The sequence below is a fragment of the Bos indicus x Bos taurus genome, chromosome 21 (genome assembly GCF_003369695.1).
Source record: "Bos indicus x Bos taurus breed Angus x Brahman F1 hybrid chromosome 21, Bos_hybrid_MaternalHap_v2.0, whole genome shotgun sequence".
Taxonomy (NCBI): Eukaryota; Metazoa; Chordata; class Mammalia; order Artiodactyla; family Bovidae; genus Bos; species Bos indicus x Bos taurus.
This window is the reverse complement of record NC_040096.1, coordinates 42,892,844-42,917,719: the sequence shown is the minus strand read 5'-3', so window position 1 is coordinate 42,917,719 and position 24,876 is coordinate 42,892,844. Positions and strand designations below refer to the sequence as shown.

The following is a 24,876-nucleotide window of genomic DNA, read 5'->3' as shown; positions in this document are numbered from 1 at the left end:
AGGTGCAGGCATCATCTTAAGCTTGAGGGATGTGGCTGTGAGCAAGATAAATATAGTTCCTGACCTCACAGAGCTCACAGCCTAGAAGTAGAGATAGGAGGTGGAGGAGTGTGCAACTTAAAAACAAGGAGTCATAGTCAATTATATCAAGGGGATTGTGACACGGTGCAGCTGTTGGGGACAAGCATGGGCTTTGGAGCTGGACAGGCCTGGGTTCAAATCCTGGCTCCTCCATCACCCCCTCCATGGCTGTGGGCACTCTCCGTGGACTCAGTTTCTTCATCTGTAAAACGAGGACATGTGAGTGCCTGCCTTATGGGGTTCTTGTGAGTATGAGATCTCTTGATATCTGTAGAGTAGAGCCTGGCATATCATAATAACACAATACAAATATTTTATTACATGGAGTGGTCCAACTCTGAGAAAGATGCTTGTTAAAATCTCCCAGTGCTTCCCCAGGTTGCAGGATAAGGTCTGGCCTGTGAGATCTCCATCAAGTCTGCTTCTTGGGCACCAGGTCTGCCTTGAAATGTGCCTGAACTGCTTAAAATTTCCAGCTCACACCAGTCATTTGCTCATCTAAGATTCTTCTCTTGCAGGCACCTCTGCCTGGAAGGTCCTTTCCCCCTCCCCTAACTCGTCCTGCTCATTCTTTATAATTCATCTCAGGTGTCACCCTTTCTAGAAAGCTTTCCCTGACCATCTTCCACCCTTCTGGCTTCCCCTCCTCAGCACCCACAGTCCCTGTGCAGAGCTCAGACCTCCACTTATTACACTGCTGTGTAACTACTGGTAACAGGTCTGCTTTCCAACCATGAGTTCTGTGAGAGGAGGATGTAACTTTTCACTTGTGTCTGTATTCTCACTGCCTAGAACAGTGCCTGGCACACAGCACACACCTAATAAATGTTCAGGGAGCAAATGAATGCACATTCATACCAGAAACCTTTCACGATGCTTTCGAATCACCTATACAGTATTTTGGGCAATACTGGTGCAATCACTTCACTTGGAAGTGGTTGATAAATGTTCCCAAATTTTATTCATTGAACACCATGTAAATGAGCTGTCATGTTCCTTCGCTTACAAAATTACTTGCCAATTACACTGAGATGATCCTGGTGTAATTGCCATGTAAACTGTATCCTGGCTGAAATAGCCCAAATCATCAATTTAACTTTACCCTCTCATCATATGGTACTTACCACATAATTAAATAAATGGTCAGCTACCACCACAATTATATATCTCCCCAACAAAATGAGGTGGCTACATTTGTCACTGATTTATTAGTTATGACAACATGCAACACACCACCACATATAATATCAGAAGCTTCATAAAATGAAAAGCACTATGTGCTCTTGAGAAAGATGTTCTAAGTTTATGAACAAAGAAATAAGCATTATAAAAACTTTGTTCTCTGTTTTTTTTAAGGGCATTAAGATATAAAGACAAAACTCCTGTTCTTTCTGAAGAAACTTTTTGCTCCTGAAATCTCAGATAATAAAAACATCTAGCATTTGAAAGTGAATTTAGCTCCTCAAATTACAACTTCTTTCAAACAGTTGCATTTTTTTGTGGAAGGTATATAAAGTATATATTAAGGCTGGCATTCATTTTTGATAGACTTGCTAATATCTAATGCAAGGATTAGAGAAGTTGGAGAGATCCTGAATATTGATGGTGCCTCTTAGTGACAAAATGTTCATGTTTTTCTGGATGCTGCCTCCACACCTGGCACAGGTAATCATATTGACTTCCTAGCACGGCCACATTAGGCCAAATAGATTCACAGAGGTTCTGTCTAAAGGGACCATTTGACTTCCAGAACACACTGCTTCTGAGGCCCTAATTGAAAAAAGAGGTCAATGCTAGCCCAAATATCTCTCTACCCCCTGCGGTGGAATAATTGATGTGCAGCAGCCTCTACAGATGTGGAGTCACTAAGGTGATGGATGGATATAAGTATATTATTCACACGTACAACTGCTAATACACAGGTCCCAGTGCAAACACCAAGACCTAAGAATATTATGTGGATTTAGGACAATCCCTGAAGGACTCTAGTTCCATTAAAAATTTGTTTGGAAGCCTGGGGCAGATCTATTCCAACTCCCACATGCTTCGTGCATTTGAGAGGGGGAACCAAACTGCTTTAGAAATAAATTTAATAAATTTTGTAATGTCAAGTCATTAACATCCTGTCTAGTCATATAGTCTTCATCTTTTGAAATGGTAATGTTAACCTGTGGAATTTTTTTTTAAACTTTCTAATATCTGACTTAACATTTTTATTTTCCTTGTATTTTCTGCCAGAGGGGATGAATTACATCCTGAAAGCAGAAGAAAAATATCCTACTGTTTCTCTCTATAGGCATTTTTCTTGTCACAAATATACCAGACAACACCCAGAAAATCTGTAACCAGGGTCCATTTTGATTTGGAAATTGTACAGGAAATTATTGCAGACATTCATGGTTTATAATCTTAGTTATAATTTGCTGCTGTAATGGTTGTAACACTGCTTTTACAAATGTTCGTTTATTCATCTGGCAGATTTGTTTAGTACTCATTAAGCATGTGCAGGGTAGGGTGTCAAAGGAGACACCAAAAAGACACAAGCCATCTCTCAAGTCAGAGGCGAATCATTCAGGCAGGGAAGCTAGGGAGAAATTCAACCTCTCTAGGGACACCTGAGCCACTCACACCTGTTCTCAGGTCTCCGACGGGTGTGCGTGAATCTCTTGAAATGAACAAAACAACTTCACAAACAAGAGGCTTATGTGATCTTCACAACACCTTCAGGAGACATGACAGGCTTTTTTCTGGCTAAAGATCTGTTTCAGGCCTGAAAATTTATCTTAATATCATTGTTGCCAGGTGAATTGTTTCAAGATTCCAAAATTCCATGTGACACAGTAGATAAGGAAGATCTGCACACAGGTCTACACAAGGAGACAGATGGTGGGTGACAGCAGCCTGGCTCAAGTGAGTTGGGTCACCCACTGGCTCTCCTCCACACACAGAGTCCTTCAGTCCATGCAGAAACCCTCGTAGTTCAAGGCAGTCTGCAAACTTTCTTTCAGCGTTTAGCATACCACCACCCTAAACAGCTCTGATGCTGGGAGGCATTGGGGGCAGGAGGAGAAGGGGACGACAGAGGATGAGATGGCTGGATGGCATCACCAACTCGATGGACGTGAATTTGAGTGAACTCTGAGAGTTGGTGATGGACAGGGAGGCCTGGTGTGCTGCAATTCACGGGGTCACAAAGAGTCGGACTCGCAAAGAGTCGGACACGACCGAGCGACTGAACTGAACTGAACTGAACCCTATACAGCAAGTGCTCAATAAATCCAGTTATTCTCTGTCATTCTATTTTAAAATAGTCATCACATCCGAAAGAAAAAGAATAAAGTAATAAATCAGGAAAATGTGTAAGTGACAGCAATTTTCAAAATGATGGGAACAAGAGTCCTTAAACTGAGTCAGGCAAAAAGTACATCCCCAGGTACTTTGAACAGTTCAAAATGAAGACAAGACTATTTGTCTCCCAGATGCACAGAATTAGTTATATGAGCAAAAGGATGTGGTTCAGGACTCTCACATGAGCCTCCTGTGCCCACGCATCAACCTCAAAATTCCTGCATGCTATAAATCCCCAACAGATCTTTCTTCCACAAGCTACCAAAGGAAGGAACTCAAGGCTGCAAGTTGAGTACCTCAAATCCCTCAAAGAGAAGTGATGCTGCTCCCTACTAAACTCCCAGCTACTCACCTTAAACCTTAAACTGACAGGAATCAAGGGGGACAAGCATATAGAACTTCAAAGCTCCTGCAAGGCCACCAGCCCTGCTCTGTGAGGCTGAGTGGGGTGGCGGCCAAACTCACATAGCTCAGGCTTTTGAAGTCTGTTGACAGTCTCTTATTAACTGAAGCGTATGGGCATGTGGTAGCTGCTGGTCTTGTGAAGCTCAACTTTTTGGGGCCAGAGCTGCCTATCTCAGCAGAGGAGGGTAGGCAGGGAGAGTTGGGCACCAGGAAGTGTGAAATGGAAAGCCTGTCATCCCTTAACTTCAAACAATGAAAAGTGGAACACAGGTGGACGCGGAATGGCAAGCTAAAGAAAAACAGTTGAATGTATTTTGGGAAATTTTCTGGCATGACTAAAAGCTCTGTGAGAAGTATCATGTTTTTCTTATGATACAAATGAAAAATATGATTTAATTTAAAATGATATAACATAAAGATCTAACTATAAATGCTAAATGCATGAAAACATCTGTATTGAGATTTTGTTAGCCAGTCACATTATTAGTTTGATTCAAACTGCTTTTGTAAGTTCTTAGGAGCCTGGTAGGCTGCAGTCCATGCGGTTGCTAAGAGTCGGGTCCGACTGAGCAACTTCACTTTCACTTTTCACTTTCCTGCATTGGAGAAGGAAATGGCAACCCACTCCAGTGTTCTTGCCTGGAGAATCCCAGGGACAGGGGAGCCTGGTGGGCTACCGTCTCTGGTGTCGCACAGAGTCGGACACGACTGAAGAGACTTAGCAGCAGTAGCAGCAGCAGGGTAATGACACAGTAAGGAATAAGGAAAAGTTTTCAGACAATTCTGCACCAATACAAAAGTACTGTCTGCAGGGTTTTGGTGCGTTTGTGCCCCCTTGAGGAAGACACTTCAAATTGCAGGGACCACTTCTAAAATGAACAAGGTTCTGGAAAGTGGGCTTTGAAAACTACCCTTACAAACACAAATTCAGAGCTACACACACACAAACATGGCCCTATTCACTTTTTAGGAACTGGAGCAAAAGCTTTTCCGAAAACATGGTAGACTCTCATTATGGCCCCTGAACTGCTGCTGCTGTTGCTGTCTGTCTATAGCGGCAACTCTGCCGTAGACAGACAACAATGGACAAGGAGGAAACGCTCAACTGTTGCTACAACAACGGGAATGCTCGTTGCAGTATTATGTGCCACAGCATCAACAAAGAGGCAGCTTAAATGGCCATAATTATGGCAATGGTTAAGAAAAGTGCGGCAAATCCACACAAATACTAAGCAGCAGCTAAAGTGTGTAGTAGATTTTCATGTTCTGACAGAAGGATGTCTGAGATATATTAAGATACAAAAACAATCACTGAAGAGTATGCACAATGAGCGAAGAATCTTTACAATGTATGCACTTTTATGTAAAAAGGTCCAGAAAGATATAGAATAAACTGTCTATGTTGGTTATCCAGAAAGTGTAAGGCTTTCTACTTTTAATTTCATGGCCTTTATACAGTTTCAACTTTTCCAGTGAGTACAACTTAATGTTTTCCTGTAACTAGAGTTCCATAATTACAACAGCTCTATGAATGAGAGTTTCCTCCCCCTTAAGCAAACGCCCCCAGTAATCACTGAGTTCTAGTAATGTCCCCTCTTTTCCATGTGAATACTTCTCGTAATGTTCACATTCCTGGATTTCACAAACCCCTAGAATAACCCTGGAGCTTCAATCCCACCCCACACACAGAGAAGCTTTCAGCCAATTTCCAGACCCTTCAATACATTGAAGTCTTGGTCAGATTTCTGTCTGCTGTGGGGCAGCAGGCCTTCCTGTGCTAATCCCAAGGGCATTGGTAGCACCTGGGGAGACTACAGAAGACAAACCAGATGTTGGTAATGAGACTTCTGACCAGACAACAGCGTCAAAAAGTGAAGAGATCTTTTTCTGCTGACATCTCTTTCTAATTCACCCCCTTTCTAATCTATCCCCTCTATTCTTACCCATCTCCTGCCTAACTCTGTCCACTTCCTCTCCATTTCTCTCATTGCTCAGACCTCATTTAACCCTCTCACTCAACAACAGCCTCCCTAATTTTAGGCTTGTTCCATCCATGACTAAGGAAGCAAAGTCTTTAGCACATACTGGCCTTTTCAGTACTGGAAACCAAACACGCTTTTGCCAGGGTTAGAGACCTTTTACATACTTATCAGTCTGGCCTTCAAGCCTGCCTAACAGTGGATTCCTCAAACTGCTGAGATATCCATGTTCTTTTAGAACAGAACCCCCAAAATAGTTTCTTTTAAAACATTTTCTATTCACGTCAAAAACAAGGGACTCATTTCCTTAATATACACAAAGCTCCCATAAATTCCAAAGCAAAAGGCCAATGACCCAGCAGAAAAGTACGTTAAGAATATGAGTATACAGTTCTCAGAAAAGAAATACAAATGACTTCTAAAAATAAAAAGCGGTACTCAACACCACCTAAATACAAGAAATAAAAACTAAAATACAAGGAGATGACATTTATCAAAGGGACAAAGATCAACTGATCTGATAACATGGTCTAATAGTAAAGATGTGCAGAAATAGGCTTTCTCATGCATTGCTGAGTATAAACTGGCACTATCTCTGTCAAGGACAATTTGACAACACATGAAAAATTTAAATATGTATAACCTTTGACCCAGAAGTTTCACATGAAAGGTATTTATTTTAAAGATAAGCCAATACTATGCAAGAGAATGAGTATCCAAGGATATTCACTGAAGTGCTGTTTATAATAGGAAAAGACTGCAAGCAACCTATGCTTTCATCAATAAACGACGGCATATTTTTAAATGGAACACCGCGCAGCCATCCGAAAGGATGCAGTAGTTATATATTTACTGATTTTGAATTATTGCTAATATAAATTAAGAAAACAAAGTTAATTATACATATGCATTTGTTTTCAAATACCAGGAATAACTGTGAAAGAATACAAAGAAACAAGGAACAATGGTCACCTCAGGAACAGAACTGGTAAAGGTGGGGGCTGGGGGGCGCGGGGGTGGACATAGGTGGGAGGCATGCCTTTTTACTCCCTTCCTCTATTTACCTTCAGAATTCTGTGTTCTATCCAAGTATTAGTTACTAAAAAAAAAAAACCCACATTTAAAAAATTTGACACCAGAGTGCCAGTACTAGCACATCCTTCAAATGCTGTGTGTGTGTGTGTGTGTGTGAGCCACTCAGTTATGGTACAACTTTTTGCGACCCCACCAGGCTCCTCTGTCCACAGAATTCTCCAGGCAAGAATACTGGAGTGGGTAGCCATTCCCTCTTCCAGGGGATCTTCCTGACCCAGGGATCAAACCCAGGTCTCCTGCATTGCAGGCAGACTCTTTACCATCTGAGTTACCAGGGAAGACCCTCAAATGCTATACTCAAATTCATTTTCTACTATGCCCGTTGTTATTCTCTCACTTAATCTATAGACTTATCCAGTTAATTCATGGCAAGCTGAGACTTTCCCCATGGAATTTACAGTTGATTCTTGTCACTTTCCTGCTTTAAAATAAAATCAAACCTTCTATGAATCCCCATTGCCCACAGAGAAAAATTCAATCCACTCAAAGGACATTCAATCTCTTTTACCATCCAGCTCTAACCTGCAAGACAAAACCTAGCCTCAGCCATACCAAATAGCTCACCCCACCTCCCTTACTTGCCCATAAAATTTCCTCCCACCTCCTCACCTCCCCTCTTTATCCAAGAAATCATATATGGTCTATGAGGTCTACATCAAATTACATCTCTGAGCCTTCCCTACCCTGAGGAAGAGCAATAAAACTTCACACTATGCTCTAAACAGTGCTTGGCTTATCTCACAAGAAGTTCACTGCTCAAAATTATATTACATTCATCATTTATGGGACTATAGATGACTACATTTAATCTATGGTCATCTCCCTTAGATTACAAATCCCTGGAAGAAAGATGTGAAACTCATTCATCATGTATTCCTAACATGTAAATAACTGCCTGGCACTCATAGGTGCTTAATATATATGGACTCATCATCACCACCTTCCCGCCTCCATGTTTTCTCATTTATCAAACTGAATTAAGAATGTCGTTTTTCCAACACTTTTTCTATGTCGTTGGTTAATGTTTGCCCAACCTGACACGGCGCTGCCTGTGCAAATTTATCTCCCAAGTTTAAGCCAGGCCTTTGGGCTTGGCTCCTTTTCCTAATTACTATGCAGATGTCTGGTGTCAGTTTAACTTTGCCTTCTCCTACTGGATACTCTGGCTACAGGTTCAAAAAACAAAAACCAATTTCTGCTTTGTTTTCCTGCAACTGATTGCATATGATGTGGTGCCATTTGGTGAATTAGGCATGGATAAACACTACTGAGGAAATCGAAGTTGTCTTTCAGCAAATGGACATGGACTGTCATTTCTGTTGAAAAAATTACTATCCTGCTCTCTTGCTTTGCCTCTCAGCAGTCTAACTGAAGATAATAAAAATCCTTTTGAAGGGAAAAACTACTTATGATGCTTCTACTTAAATGTAGTTTTGGGTGACTTTTGCTTCTTTAGATAATAAAAATGGTGGTGAGGGAAATGACCTAAGTGTCTACCATCAGGTGAATGGGTAAACAAATTGTATTATATCTACACAAAGGAATACTATTCAGCAATAAAAATGAACAATTGAAACACACAAAATCAAACTAAGTATGCTGGGTGATCTCTTCAAGAAAATTAGATATACCAAGGGAACATTTCATGCAAGGATGGGCTTGATAAAGGACAGAAATGGTATGGACCTAACAGAAGCAGAAGATATTAAGAAGAGGTGGCAAGAAAACACAGAAGAACTGTACAAAAAAGATCTTCACGACCAAGATAATCACGATGGTGTGATCACTCACCTAGAGCCAGACATCCTGGAATGTGAAGTCAAGTGGGCCTTAGAAAGCACAACTACGAACAAAGCTAGTGGAGGTGATGGAATTCCAGTTGAGCTATTCCAAATCCTGAAAGATGATGCTGTGAAAGTGCTGCACTCAATATGCCAGCAAATCTGGAAAACTCAGCAGTGGCCACAGGACTGGAAAAGGTCAGTTTTCATTCCCATCCCTAAGAAAGGCAATGCCAAAGAATGCTCAAATGACCACACAATTGCACTCATCTCACATGCTAGTAAAGTAATGCTCCAAATTCTCCAAGCCAGGCTTCAGCAATTCATGAACCATGAACTTCCAGGTGTTCAAGCTGGTTTTAGAAAAGGCAGAGGAACCAGAGATCAAATTGCCAAATCCGCTGGATCATGGAAAAAGCAAGAGAGTTCCAGAAAAATATCTATTTCTGCTTTATTGACTATGCCAAAGCCTTTGACTGTGTGGATCACAACAAACTGTGAAAAATTCTGAAAGAGATGGGAATACCAGACCACCTGACCTGCCTCTTGAGAAACCTATATGCAGGTCAGGAAGCAACAGTTAGAACTGGACATGGAACAACAGACTGGTTCCAAATAGGAAAAGGAGTACGTCAAGGCTGTATATTGTCACCCTGCTTATTTAACTTCTATGCAGAGTACATCATGAGAAACGCTGGGCTCGAAGAAGCACAAGCTGGAATCAAGATTGCCGGGAGAAATATCAATAACCTCAGATATGCAGATGACACCACCCATATGGCAGAAAGTGAAGAGGAACTAAAAAGCCTCTTGATGAAAGTGAAAGAGGAGAGTGAAAAAGTTGGCTTAAAGCTCGACATTCAGAAAACTAAGATCATCCATCTGGTCCCATCACTTCATGGGAAATAGATGGGGAAACAGTGGAAACAGTGTCAGACTTTATTTTTGGGGGCTCCAAAATCACTGCAGATGGTGACTGCAGCCATGAAATTAAAAGACACTCCTTGGAAGGAAAGTTATGACCAACCTAGATGGCATATTCAAAAGCAGAGACATTACTTTGCCAACAAAGGTCCGTCTAGGCAAGGCTATGGTTTTTCCTGTGGTCATGTATGGATGTGAAAGCTGGACTATGAAGAAAGCTGAGCACCGAAGAATTGATGCTTTTGAACTGTGGTGTTGGAGAAGACTCTTGAGAGTCCCTTGGACTGCAAGGAGATCCAACCAGTCCATCCTAAAGGAGACCAGTCCTGAGTGTTCATTGGAAGGACTGATGCTGAAGCTGAAACTCCAATACTTTGGCCACCTCATGCGGAGAGCTGACTCATTGGAAAAGACCCTGATGCTGGGAGGGATTGGGGGCAGGAGGAGAGGGGGATGACAGAGGTGAGATGGCTGGATGGCATCAGCAACTTGATGCGCATAAGTGGGTAAACTCCGGGAGTTGGTGATGGACAGGGAGGCCTGGCGTGCTGTGATTCATGGGGTCAACAAAGAGTCGGACAGGACCGAGCGACTGAACTGACTGATGCTGGGTGAAAGAAACCAGACCAAAAAAGGAAAAAAAAAAAAAGAGAGAGAGAGAGAACATATAGCTTGATTGCACTTATGCAAAATTCTAGAAAGTACAAACTAAACTAAAGGCTCATGACTACTTAGGGATGAAGACAAGTCTGACAGGGCAGGGAGGGAGCAATTACAAAGGGGCAGGAGGAAGCTTTTGGAGGTGATAGATATGTTGCCTGTCTTGATTATAGTGACAGTTTTATGGGTGTATACATTTGTCAATTTATCAAAACTTGTAAAAATGTTTGAATATATGCAATTTAGCATGTCAAAATTATACCTCAATTAAGCTGTTTAAAAAGTGGACAGAGGTGAAGAAGCAGCAAATCCATTCAAGAACACACGTATACAGTGCTACTGTAAAAGCAGTGTTTAAAGAGGGTCATCCAATGTGCTCAGTATTTGCAAAATACCTTTCCAGACTGACATTTTCCTGAAAATGTCATTTTCTAAAAAGACATGAATTGTATTTTTGAAGGAGCAGCCAGGTTGCAAGCAGATGATTAATTATCATGGAAAATCATTGATGTATCATTGCAATTTCACAGTATTTCTTACAGTTAGAATAAAGCTCCTTCATATCTCCCATAAAGGTATTGTAAAGCTTTAATTGATTTGTGTTGGTAAAAACCCTTGGTTACTGTCATGGAAAATAATTGAATTAAGTATCAAAACATAAATGTACAACTTTTGTTATTGTTTATTTGCTTTTCTTTATAATAAACCTTGCAGGGTGCCAACTATTCTATCACATTATTAAATCAGGGAAGACATGGGACCCAGAGGCTTTCACATCCATTGGTTTAACATTAAATTATAGACTCTACAGAAATGTTCATCATGTAGCTAACTCCACATACTAGATACTCTTGAAAATACTTCTTGCCCACTCATTAAGAAGCAGCAAAGACTTATACAGGGTGAACTAAGAAATATAAATCTCTAGGCTTAGTTGTATACTTTCTTTATGGAAAGGTAGATTTTTTTTTCACCTACTTTTGAGAAGAATAACAATATTAACTCAGCACTATAGTAAAAAAAATACAATAAAAAATATAAATGACAATATTGCTCAGGAGCTACATAGATAGACATTGTGCTCAGAGAGACAGAGTAATGCAGAGTTTGCATGAAAGATGTTTAAATGACAGGCTGTATCTAGATTAACAAACAGAGCATGCAGTAAAACAGTCCCAATAACTGTCTTTTAGCATCACTTAATGGCAATCCATACACACTAGGTCTTCAGTAACTGTTAAAACAAAATTACTCCTAATTTCAGTTCCTAAAATTGTGATTTAACAACAGTGAACAAATCTGAGATTATAGTCCCTCACTATTTGCAAAGCAGAGGTAATGAAGATGTTCCTGTGTTATCTCTTGCAACTAACACAGACATGGTAGTGGAGAAAATTCATTCAAAAAAGTGTTGATCATCAGGTGGAAACAAGGTTATTCTTTAAGAGATAGATAGACATTTTAAGAAGAGCTGTTTGCTGTGGACCTAAGGTAGCAGAGAGAATAATAGTTTCTATATTTTAGGCGGGAATGTCATTGTGAAGCCGGTACTGGATACCTGCAATTCATTATGGTCTGTAAAGAGCTCTGCAATTTACAAGACCAGAATCCAGTGGACACAGGCCGCATGTGGCAATTTAAATTCAAATGTAAATTCATTAGATTGAACAATTCATTTCCTCAGTTACTCTAGCCACATTTCAAGCGCTCAGTAGATAGGTGTGGTAGGTGGCTCCCACAATGGACGTTCAATATAGAATATTCCATCATCACAGAAAGTTCTACTGGATGGTGTTGGGCCAGAATGAGACAGAGGCCAACATGGGGGTGCTAAGTGAATAATTCTGCAATATGGATTTGAGAAGAGGAGTACATATTGCTTAAAAAGAGGTCAGGTCATTCAGCTCCCATAGAGAGGAGAGACCTTGGTTCATATTTTCCTTGCCTGGCTTTCAATAAATAACCTAAAGTCAAAGTGCCCTTTGTGTCCTCATGCCCTCTGGGACCTCAAAAACAAAACTGGTGTTTTCCATAAAATATTAAATCAAGAGAAATTAAGACAGCACATTTAATGTGAAATAAAGTTCATATACTCCTGTTTAAACACAGATTAGAATTTCTGTCAGAACAATGCCAGTGAAAAGTTGACATCCTAATTAATACAATTTACATTATAAAGCAGTGAATATCTTTATCTTGCTATTATGAAATGCCCTCTTTAAAAAAAAAAATCAAGGCTCTACTCAACAGGGATTTGAATACTAAGGGTAGTATTTAAAAACCCACATACAAGAGAGGTAGTTAGGGTCAGTGGCATTTTTACACATCAACCCAGGTCTCTAAAATTGGAAACAATATATTCAGCCTCTACCACACAGTTTTGTGAGTTTTTAAAAAAATCATCCACAGGATATTTACATGTAGCAACAGGATTTTGAGGCTGTTCTTCCTGCTTTTCTTGCAATGATATAAAACACACTGCAAAACACAAACACTGAAGAACTAAAACATCCCTGCTCTCTCTCCCCTCTTCTTCCCTTCTCTCTCCTTTCTCTCTCTCCTCCATGCACTTAATATCACAGGGAGCAGTTCCGAAACCCTGTGAACTCACATACATGCAGGACTCCCACACAATGTGTATTCAATCCAAATTCTGAGCGTGTGAGAGGGGCAGAGAATCAGCCCCACAGCTGGGCACCCAAGAATTCATGTTCATTGCCTTTGTCAATTTTATGCTATCGGTGAAAGGAATAAAGATGAGATCCTGAAAGCTTGAATTTTCATTTCCTCTGACAACGTGCTTTTTCTTCATGCTTTATCACACTCCACTACTTGGTTTCCACCCCTTCATAATTGATATCGGCCATTTGAAGCATTCAGTAAAAACCTCATGAGGTTCATCAAATGTCCCCCAGTCTATAATTCTTGCTTCTAACATATTCAGAAGCATATTCATCCAAGTGTTTTCTACTTTCTCTCCATGGCTTTCCTTGTGCACAGGGACAAAAGTAATGACAGTTGTATTAATTATATGCTGAAAAACCCACATAGCAGCAAAAATGATGGAGATCATCATTTTAAATATTTTATTAAAATAACCCAGTGTAGAACAGATAAAGTAGACCCTCTTGATAATGAGAGGTTCATTAATTTTACAAGAATTCTAGAAAGCTTAGAATGGTCATCAAAATGACCTTTCACTTATTTTTTTAAGAAGAAGAAAAACGTCAGTCATCACTTTAGAGAGCAAGGGTCTAGTAATATTTTCTAAGATATTTTTAAAAATAATTACTTACCTTTCTGGGAAAAGTTTTTAAAAAATAGCTTGAAATATGGAGAATTCAGATTTCATAGTATTACTTGAAATGCCTGTAAATTGTCAGCTTCTGTAATTTACCCCGTTAAAACTTGGTTTATTAGCATATAATGACTTCTGATAAGTAAAATCAACATTCTCCATAAATAAACAAGGACCACATTAAAATTCTTCCCTAACCAACATTAAGAGCAACGCAGTCTTGCTTACCAAGTGTGTCTCCAGGTACAGTTTTAGGCTATCCGTCTCTGCTTTAGGAGGTGTCCAATTTTCAGTGGTTTCCATGGCTTCGTTTAACCATTGAATAAATTCATCCAGTTTGTTTACAAACCCCTTGTGACAGAAAAGGGGGGGAAAGAACAAGAAAAGCATGTTAATAGGTTATTTTTTAAAGCCAATCTTGAAAATTCCATACCTCATGGATGGTAAAACTGATACCACGGCAGTCCCATCCTATGTCCACACTGTACAACAAAATTCCCACCATTCCTGCCACTGAACTCTGTTAAAATGGAAAGAAACTGCTCATGATACCACTATGGTTTTTTCCCTAGGAAAGATTTTGCTTTTTTTTTTTTTTTTTTGAGGAATTTAGACTGGACTACAGCGTGTCATTGGAAAGGTGACCCTCAAATCATCAAAACATTTCTGGGTGTCTGACAAGAGCCCCCTCACTAAAAAGTCAGGTCAAGTCTGCCAGGAACCTGGCTTTGGGGGATAAAGTAAAGATGGTGTTCTTTACTTAGAAGCCCAAGGAGTTGAGGTGCCTTAACTGAAGGAGAAATCCATTTTTAAATCACATAAGTGTTTAAAGGGACTTGGATGAGTTCTACTGACAGCTCAAATGTCTGTGATTGAGTCTGGGTTCTAAGAAACTAAAAAAGGTACAGGACCAAGGAACAAATGTAAACGCCTAACTTTGGGTGTGTCCTGGACATCAGAAAAAAAAAAAAATTCTTGGCTAAGAAGCACAATTCACAATAACCTTGCAAATTTTAAAATGGTGGTTACAAAAATTTATTGGCCATTTAAAAGAACACATCTGTGGAAACGGAAAATATTTTGAAAAAAATGAAAGCCCAGCTCTGAATCTTAAGGGAAGGAAATGGGGCTGCCACCGGCTTGCCATGGCTGGGTAAACAGCACCACCTGGAGGTCGAAAGGAGGAAGGACAGGCTTCTGTATTTGAACTCACTGAGATGGCTTGGGATGCTAGTTAACTGTCTATTGAACTTAACCTGTTCTTCAGAGTTACCTTTTGATTATCTTTGATTAATATTTTAATACTTAACTGGCGAGTTAACTTGCAATAAAAATCTAAGCACTCCTCATCATCAGGGGAAATTTTAGCTTTCCACCTTCCCTCCTACTTATGTAGAATATAAGAATATAAACAGAATTTATGAAGGCAAGTGATACTAAAGTCCATCTGATTTCTGAAACTTTTGTCACCTGCTATTTCTCCACCTCTCTCAGCCTGTTTCTGTGTGGGGTGTCAACCAGTGTTCTGTGAAGTGGACAGACAGATCTATTCTCGTATCATGAGAGGATATTCTTAGAGAAACCAAAGAGGCTCCACTCTATACACTGAGCTATGCAACGTGCAGGAGAATTCACATTTGGATGCAGAAAAACAAATATTTGATGTTCATCTTCAGAAGGTCTGCTAGAGTCTTCATGGTGAGAATGAAGGAAAATGAGGCTGACGTAAGTAACAACATGAGAAAATGACAAAAAAATGCAAAATTTTACTTATTTTGTAATATAAATCAAATCCTAGTAAAATAGATACTGGCCTTTCATTAATTCTTTTTAAGCTTTTATGTATTTATTTCTGTCTGTGCTGGGTCTTCACTGCTGCTGCACAGGCTTTCTCTAGTTGTGGCCAGAGGGGCCACTCTCTGGTTGCGGGGCATGAACTTCTCCCTGCAGCGGCTTCTCTTCTTACAGAGCATGGGCTCCAGAGTGTGGGCTCACCAGCTGCGAAGCACGGGCTTAGTTGCTCCACGGCATGTGGGATCTTCCTGGACTAGGGATTGAACATGTATCCCCTACACTGGCAGGAGGATTCTTAAGCACTGGACCACCAGGGAAGTCCCTTATTCATTCTTTCAACAAATATTTATTAAGCAGCTGCTTTGTGTGAAGCACACTGCTGGACAGTACTGGGAACAAAAAGATAAATATCAGTGAAGTAAAAATATCAGCAGAACATAAAGCATGTCTAAGCACTGGCTTACTGAATTCTGGTCATTTCAATCAGTAGAAAAAGTTAAACCACCAATAGAGTTGAGACACGTACCTGAACTTTTTTGTGAAACTTCTTCTGCCTGTATCAGAATTCTGTCTGCACCTAAGTTTGTCTCTGTTCTTAGTATTTGACCTGCCTGTTTCTCTCATATTCTGAGTTTACGCTTATTTACCTGGAGAGTCAAAGACGACTATAAAAATCAGATTTTCTTCATAACACAATTCAATGCTGCACTACACAAAAAGCACATTTTACACACGTTCGCCTCACTGCTACAGACTGAGTTACAAGCCTTTGAAAGGCCACATTTTAGTTTTCCTCAAACTCCTGCATCTCATCTATTCCATCTCTCTCTCTTGCCATTTTCTACCACCAGTTACCTTATTGTTCCTTCTTGGCCCTTCTTCCATTATCTTTCTCTGCCTCCCTGCCAAGCACCCCAGGGGCACACTGAGGGTGACCCAGGCCACAGGCACCAGTCCTCCTGGGCCACCCCCTTAACTGTCTCCTTATGGGTGTATTCCTTGCTATATTCATATCTGATACATGTTCTGAGAGTCTGATAACTGAAGCCAAGCCAGGATTCCACCTGCAGAAGAAACCTTGGTCATCCAACTTGGGAGAAAATGGAACAGCCACTAGCCTGTTATCACCAGTAACAGCGCACTTCCCACTTTCAAACCATCTGCTGGAGGAATCAAATTATTTACATTTTGAAAGTTCCTTAATGAGATGAAACTTTCTAATGCATGAATTTTTTTAAAGGCTAAGAAGCACAGTGAAAGTATATAAAAATGTACACTTACAAGTTTGTGTAAAATAACTTGCTAAAGCCCTCAGTTAACATACATTTGAAGATTACATTTGCAAGGAAAATAAAAGGTTGAGTCCTGCAAATAGCTACACTCATGACAGGTTAAAAATACACATTATTAATCCTCCTACACTGTTGGTGGGTAAACAGGTACAGCCACTACAGAAAACAGTGTCGAGGTTCCCTTTAAAAGCTAAAAATAGAGCTACCGTATGACCCAGCAATCCCACTCCCAGGCATATACCCATGAAAAAAGAAAACTCTAATTTGAAAAGATGCATGCACCCCAATGTTCATAGCAGCACTATTTACAATAGCCAAGATGTGGAAGCAATCTAAGTACCCATTGACAGATGAATGGATAAAGAAGAAGTGGTGTGTGTGTGTGTGTGTGTGTGTATAATGGAATACCTCTCGGCCACAAAAAGTATGGCATATTGTCATTTGCAGCAACATGGATGAACTTACAACTTATCATAGTACGTGAGTTAAACCAGACAAAGAAATAGTATATAATATCACCTACACATGAAATCTAAAAAATAACACAAATGAGTCTATTTACAAAACAAACAGATTCACAGACATAGGAAGCTAATTTACAGTCACCAAGAGGAAAGTGGGGGGTGGGGATAAAGTGGGGAAAAGAGGGAGAAATTAGGAGTACAGGATTAACAAATGCACGCTACCACATATAAGATAGACAATAAGGATTTTCTGTATAGCACAAGGAACTATATTCAACATCCTATAATATCCTATAATGAAAAATATATATCTGAATCACTTTGTTGTAAACCTAGAACTAACACAATATGGTAAACCAACTATATTCCAATTTTATAAAGAATACTCACTGTTTCTTTTATTTTCCTATTTCTCTTCTGTGACAAACCTAGTCTGGTTGACTAGAAACTGTGGGGGTGATTACTGTTGCCCTTTGACGAGACTGCTGTGTGCGGCTAGGACAGAAACAGAGCTTTCCCTGCATCAGACACGGGACCAGGAAAGAGCAACACAGTAGAAAATAAGACATGGTCCCCCTGCCTTGTGTTGTTAAAAGTCTGGGGGTAATTTTTTTTAATAGAATTACATGATTTTTAGAACAAATTGAAATTGAAAACTATTTCAATAAAAGAGGAAAGGGGTATAAAATAGGAAGCAGATACTTGGGTTGTCAACGCAAATCTGTGAAGTGGTGCTGATTATGGTCATTTTACAGATGAGGAAACTGAGGGTCAAAGAAGGTGGGTGCCTAGCCTGGAGGCAGAGCTGGACTCTGAATCCACATCCCATTCCAGAGTCTGTTCCTCCCACGGTACCACAGCGCCCTCAGAAACAGTGCTCCGAGAGACGTATTACCAGACCCAGATGATGGAGAAGAAACACTTGTTCCCACTCTCACATTCTTAGCACTGAGATTAAAACTCAAAAAAGTCCCCCCCCCCACCTCACATTCAGTATTTTCTGTTAATTTTTCTGAAACGGGATCTCTGATGAGAATAGGGACTTTTAAAAAAATCTTTTTTTTTTTTTAGCAAGCAAAAATTTGCTTGCTATTTCATTTTTGCTTGTAATTTGCTTGTAAATTTTATTTTTATAGAAAATTTAAACCAAAATTTTAAGGCAGCACATGCTTAAGCAAGCCCATCCCATCAGTGCCTCAATTACAGATGAGTTTGACTCAGTTCAATCAGAGAGGAGACAGCTCTTAGTCCTCAGGAGGTAGTTTAACCAGTGAGCTGAGCTGCCAATGTCCTCTTGGTGTTTACTGTTTGGATATATGTGAACATGTGTGTGTTCATCCCGAGAAGGATGCACATTTCTTGGTGGACACAGAAATCAAGTATGTTGTCTGACCTAGCCCAGATCACGTTAACTACCTTCAGAGAGGGACATGCTGAAAAGCATCAGAAAGTGAACTATTTTCAGTGTATTTTTGAAACTAGAAAAGGTCAGCTTCTGCTGTTAAAACTTTTTAAACCATTCAAAAGTATTTACCCCTTTCTTAGTGTTCCAAGATTAAAGGATTCCATGAATGACCTTATCTGAACAATGCTGCTGCTGCTGTGTCACTTCAGTCGTGTCCAACTCTGTGCGACCCCACAGACGGCAGCCCACCAGGCTCCCCTGTCCCCGGGATTCTCCAGGCAAGAACAATGCTAGCTGAAACAATAAGTAATCCTCATATAGCACTCACTAAGCCTGGCATGCTACAGTCCATGGGGTTGCGAAGGGTTGGACACAGCTTGGCTTCTGAACAACAACAAACATGCCAGGACCATTTAAAAGCAATATACAATAGATCATCAAGCCAGACTTTAAAATATATTTTCTCTTGAAATCTTCACATAAACCCCTAATGGATGTCCCCATTCCCATCTTATCAATGCAGAAACTGAATTTCAGAGTCACCAAGTAGGGTCATAAAGACCCTGTGAGGTGGGTGCTACTGTCGCCCCCATTTTACAAATAAGAAGATGGAGGCCCCGAGAAATAAGGAGACATGCCCCGTGCCATGTGGCTAGAAGGTGGTGGACTCAGCACCTGAATCCAGAGAGCCCAGCTGGCACCATGTGAAATCATGAAAGACCAGCTGATCTAATGATTTGCCTAAGTCCCTGGCAGAAATTAGAACTTGAAAAACATTTAAATGAGGATTAATCATGATGACAGGAGAAGGTATATTAAAAGGTGGGGAGAGGAGGAACATGCTTATCATGAACCAGTGCAGATAATATTAAGAGAACAGCTGTTACAACCAGACAAAACTGAACTTAATTCCAGGCTCTATCTGTCTCTTACTAACAGTATAAACTAAACGAGCTACTTGGAGCCTCTGAAATTCAGTTTCTTCATTGGTAAGATAGGAATGGGGATATCCATTAGGGGTTTATGTGAAGATTTCAGGAGAAATAGATATTTTAAAGTCTGGTTTGATAAACAATTTTTAAAAACCATTTCTAATGAACAGGTTCCACTTTGATCTTTTATGTCATTCGCTCAAAACATTTTGGTTATTCACTAAGCATACAGCATCTTGCTGGCTGTCACAGGGAAGATGGAAAGAAAAGTTCCCCCTACAGTCATAATATGAGAGGTGGCATTGACTGCTCTGGGCATGCAGAGGGGGTCGTAACTTGTCTCAGGTCATCGCATGAGGTGATGTGGCAGGGGCAGCATCTGAATCTGCAGGTGAGCAAAGATTTCCCTACTTCTTATCCCACCTGCTGGTCCTGAAGGGATCATGCTTCTCTATTTAAACAGCACACACTTTAAGGATAATCTGGCTTCATTTTTCAAACCAGGACAAATGCTTTGGAGCCAGTCTTCTTTACATTAACAATCAGTACCAATGAGTAATTGCAATCCTCTTATCTTACCCAAAAGGAAGCTTTATTTAGGTTCTGGCAGCTGGTAAAATTAGAACTCTACTTATAAGCAAAATTATGCATTGAGATTTAATATGTGTATTCACCAACATATGGGACTTCCCTGGTAGCTCAAGCTGATAAAGAATCCTACAATGCACGAGGGAAGATCCCCTGGAGAAAGGATAGGCTACCCAGTATTTGGGGGCTTCCCTGGGGCTCAGATTATAAAGAATCCACCCACAATGCAGGAGACTTGAGTTTGATCCCTGGTTGGGAAGATCCCCTGGAGGAGGGTATGGCAACCCACTCCAGTATTCTTGCCTGGAGAATCCTCATGGACAGAGAAGCCTGGAGGGCTACAGTCCATGGGGTCGCAAACAGTCAGACACAACTGAGTGACTAAGCACAGCACCAAGATATGGGCTTCCCAGGTGGCACCAGTGGTCAAGAACCCACCTGCCAATGCAGGAGACATAAGAGATGCAGGTTTGAACCCTGGATCAGGAAGATCCCCTGGAGGAGGGCATGGCAACCCACCTCAGCATTCTTGCCTGGAGAATCCCATGGACAGAAGAGCCTGACAGGCTATAGTCCATAGGGTCACAAAGAGTTGGACACGACTGAAGTAACTTCACACACCCACTACCAACATATATATTTAACCTTCCATTTTTGCTTATATACCTAATTCTTATATGAAATGACTAATTTAGCTTTTTACACAATAGCTGTCAAATGCAATTCACCTTTCCCAGCCACATATCTGTGTATATAATGTGCTACCAAGACTCAGAGGCTCAAGATCAAATGAAAGGGAATTAAAAGAGATACTTTGAACTCTACCAACTTACACATTTACCCACATTCCTACCTAACAAATCCAACACAGTACAAGTAATTGACAGAAGGGAGGATATGGTACATGCTTTTAGAAGAAAGATTGAAGAGAAAATGAAATGCTTTAAGGCAGTTTTAACTCTGTTGCCATAAGAAAACTCAAATACTGAAATGTTTTATGAAATATTTAGCTTCTCTTCTAAAGGTTGAATGAAATGTCTTTAGAATTTGAAAATATTCCTAATATAACTATACCAGAATAAAGGCTGTCAGTTGGAAAGAGAATAAAAAGGGCAAAGAATGGTATTATTTTAAACTGGCCGGGTGAGATGTCTTATTCTGAACTCAGTATCATGAGTATGATAAACTGAGCTGAATCTCTAATTCCTTCAAATACTAATGACAGTGGTTTCAACTGGGAAAAGAAGAGCCCAGAAAGATCCCTGACTCTCATAATGGGAAAGGCTTTCCTCCAGCATCCAAAGGCTTTGACTTCAGTTACTCCCTGTTCTTTAGTTGCTAAGACACGTCTGATTCTGTGACCCCATGGGCTGCAGCCCACCAGGCTCTTCTGTCCATGGGATTTTCCAAGCAAGAATACTGGAGTGGGTCAGTTACTCCCTACTTATTTATAAAAAGAAATAGTCAATGTTAAGGGCAAAACAAGCTTGGAATGCATATCATCAAGGTCTAATAAAGATGGGAATGAATAAAAGAGGAATAAACTGGAACTCATAATAAGTTAATATTAACTGAGTACCTATTATGTGCCGGGCACTTATGTATTATACTTACAACTACTCTATGCTGTAAGGGTCCCACACTCTCCGTTTTACAAAGAACACTGACGCACAAACTCAAATGCTTACAACTGTCAGGAGTGAAGCTGGGGACCCTCCCACAGAGCTGTGCTCACTGACTCTGTGCGACACATTGTCCCCAGCACCCGCAAGGTTCCAGAGGCACTGGCTCAGCAGATCAGGCCATCTTTATCTGCCTCTGAATCCCAAACAAGGACCCAAGTTGCTCTCACTTTAGAATTTAGGATTATGATTGTTTCATGGTTTACTTGTAGGCTTTTTATATCCAGTGTTATAAATAACAGTACTTAACATTTGGGTGCTGACTATCTACCAACTATTCTTCTGATAACTTGTGTAGTCACTTAATCTTCGCAAATGTCTCTACTGTACAGATGAAGAGGCTGAAGCACAGAGGAGTTATGTAATTTATTCAAGGTCATAAAGCCATTAAATAGCTATTAAGTAGTTTTGTTCCAGGGCCCAAGATCTAAACCACTAAGCCACAGTCTTTGTAAGCAGACTTGCCCTCATGGGGTTCACAGAAAGAAAAACAAAGGACAGAACATTCACTGTTGTCTGCTCTTACTTCTCAAGCCTCCGTGAGAACCACAGTCCGTGCCACAAGACGCCAACGTTCCCATCACCACCACCTGTGTTTTAGATAATTCTCCCTTCTTCACACTATTTTCCGTCCTCCTTTGCTCCTTTTTCTTTAAGAAAGGGCTAATTTTGTATTGACATTAGATGAACATTTACTATTATATAGAATCTTATAAATATTACTTGGAAATATATAACAAAAATACAGGCATTGTAGACATGTTATATAGACAAGAGCTCACATATAAACTTTCTATAGAAGACATATAAACATTATATAGAAAAAAGGAAATATTTTATTGAGATTGGATGAATATTTTCCTTAGCAAGTATTTTTGTTCATTTTTATTGGAGTAGAGCTGCTTTACAATGTTGACTCCTGTTTCTCTTTCGCTTTTTCCTTCTCTTTCCTCTACTCCTTGCCCTTCCCCTCTCTTGTTCTTCATTTTTCTCTTCCTTTTTCGCTCTTCTCTTCCTTCCTCTCCTCCTCCCTCTTCCTTGTCATTCCTTCTCTCTTCTTCTGCAGCTCAAAGTCTCCCCCAACCATGTTGCGGCTAATCAATCACTTTTAATAAACATTTCCCCATATGTCCATACAGTTTTAATGAAAAGGACAGTTTCCTTGACACTGAAATACAGAGCTGAAATGATATAATCCCATGTTTAGATGGAAATACTTTCCTGAATAGTAAAACCTCCTTGTAAATCTAATAACTGGAACAAGAATGCATGGAACTAGATGGGGGTGCTTTTAGATGCTAAAAATTTTCAGAAGATTATCTGTGATTGTTTAAATAGCCTAAATTTTCTCTAAAGAACATACAGTTCTTTAGTAATAACAAAGTTATTGCTTTAGAAAAAAAAATGGAATTCAGTGTAGAGAATTTATCACACTGGATGAGCAAGAAAACAGCCAACTTTCTACCAGAGAACTTCAGAGCAGCGAGTCGGTAAAGGGTAACAACGCAGCCACTGTACTATCAGTGGAGCCAAGAAGATAGAAAATAGCATTATCTAAACACATCTGCTTGCAAAGAACAAGAGTTCCCATGCACGTTAGAAGCACAGACCCAGTCTTCAAAAGCCCCTCAGATCCCAGGTAGTTCAATGTCTTACAGGTAAGGAAACTGAGGCTCAGAAAGCTCAGCTACTTGACTGGTAACAGACCCGTAGGCAGCTGAGGCAGAAGAACTCAGGGGTTGTGTCCTCAAGTACAGAGCTCTAATATTGTCCATTTTTAAGTTTTCATGAATGTCTTATGGGGTAAAAAAATTTCTAGAATTAAAACAAAGACAGAATTAGAGTTTAAAAAAATAATGTAGAATTCCAGAGTTCTGTTGGCTTAGCTAATTGGGTATGCTATCTGATTGGGTGGCACTAGGCCAGATGAAAACCAATAGAGGACACTGAGAGGAGCCAAGAACACTCTTGGCAGATAAAGTCCAATAGAGAACAACTCATTATGAGAAATCTAAGTCGCTGAGCATGGCTAATGTTCTGGAGGCAAACAGGGAAACTGAGAGTGAGGTTGAAGAGTCTAAGCCAGGAGCCGGGCATATACACTGCACTCTCAAGTTGGGGCTTGATCCTAAGAACAATGAGGGTGTCACTGCGGTTCTGCAGCAGAAGAGAGAGAATCTGATCAGCATCTTAGAACACTCACTCTGACTGCAGTGTGGAGAGTGGATTGGCTGGTGTTGGGCTGAGATCAGAAAAGCCAGTTGAAAGGCTACTACCCTAACTCCTGTGAGGGCTAGACTGAGGCAGAAGCAGTGGGCATGGAGGGAACATGCAGGATTGCAGAGAGAGAAGTTAACACAGACAGGAACAGTTGAATTTGATAGATAAAAAAAATTGGGGAAATCTGTTACAATCTGATATGACTTCTAGATTTCAATTTTGGTTGAAGGTACTATTCTCTGAAAGAAGCAGTAAGATATTCAGAAGGAAGAAGTCATTTTACATGGTCTTAGATAGTATGTGAGAGGTAAGGAACAAGATCTAGGTTAGAGAAAGCATCATACGGGTGGTGCTGGAGACCACGGGCAGGGATGAGAACCCAGGAACAGTGTGGAGGGGCATATCTACTGGGTGTCTTCCACAGACTGAGGCCCCACAGTGTAATGCTCTTAATTTTATTCACCCCAGACCCTCATTATGTGTCTGTCTCAGTGGTTCTTGACACTGGCTGTGTCCCCAAATCAACTGTAAAATATACCAGATTCAGAGAAGGGAAATCTTCCTCAAAGTCCATCAAGGCTACAAAGATAAACAGCCAACAGCTGAGAGGCACTTGAAACATACTCATGTTGTTCGTGGTGGGGGAAAAAAGTACTCACTGCCCTTTTGTGACAAGCTAGCAAAATCCGGCAGAGAAGGCAATGGCAAACCACTCCAGTACTCTTGCCTGGAAAATCCCATGGGCAGAGGAGCCTGGTAGGCTGCAGTCCATGGGGTCGCAAAGAGTTGGACATGACTAAACGACTTCACTTTCACTTTTCACTTTCACACATTGGAGAAGGAAATGGCAACCCACTCCAGTGTTCTTGCCTGGAGAATCCCAGGGACGGGGGAGCCTGGTGGGCTGCCATCTATGGGGTTGCACAGA

General features: G+C 40.5%; 1 protein-coding gene across 2 annotated transcripts in view; it reads right to left on the bottom strand.

Moving 5' to 3' along the window:
• The window catches only part of AKAP6 (A-kinase anchoring protein 6), a 501,487-nt gene that overhangs the window by 240,355 nt on the left and 236,256 nt on the right, over positions 1–24,876 (bottom strand). For both annotated transcript variants that reach the window (XM_027521919.1, XM_027521920.1), the window contains exon 5: positions 13,800–13,922. In XM_027521919.1, the coding sequence (XP_027377720.1) occupies positions 13,800–13,922 (123 nt within the window). The remainder of the gene's footprint in view (positions 1–13,799; positions 13,923–24,876) is intronic.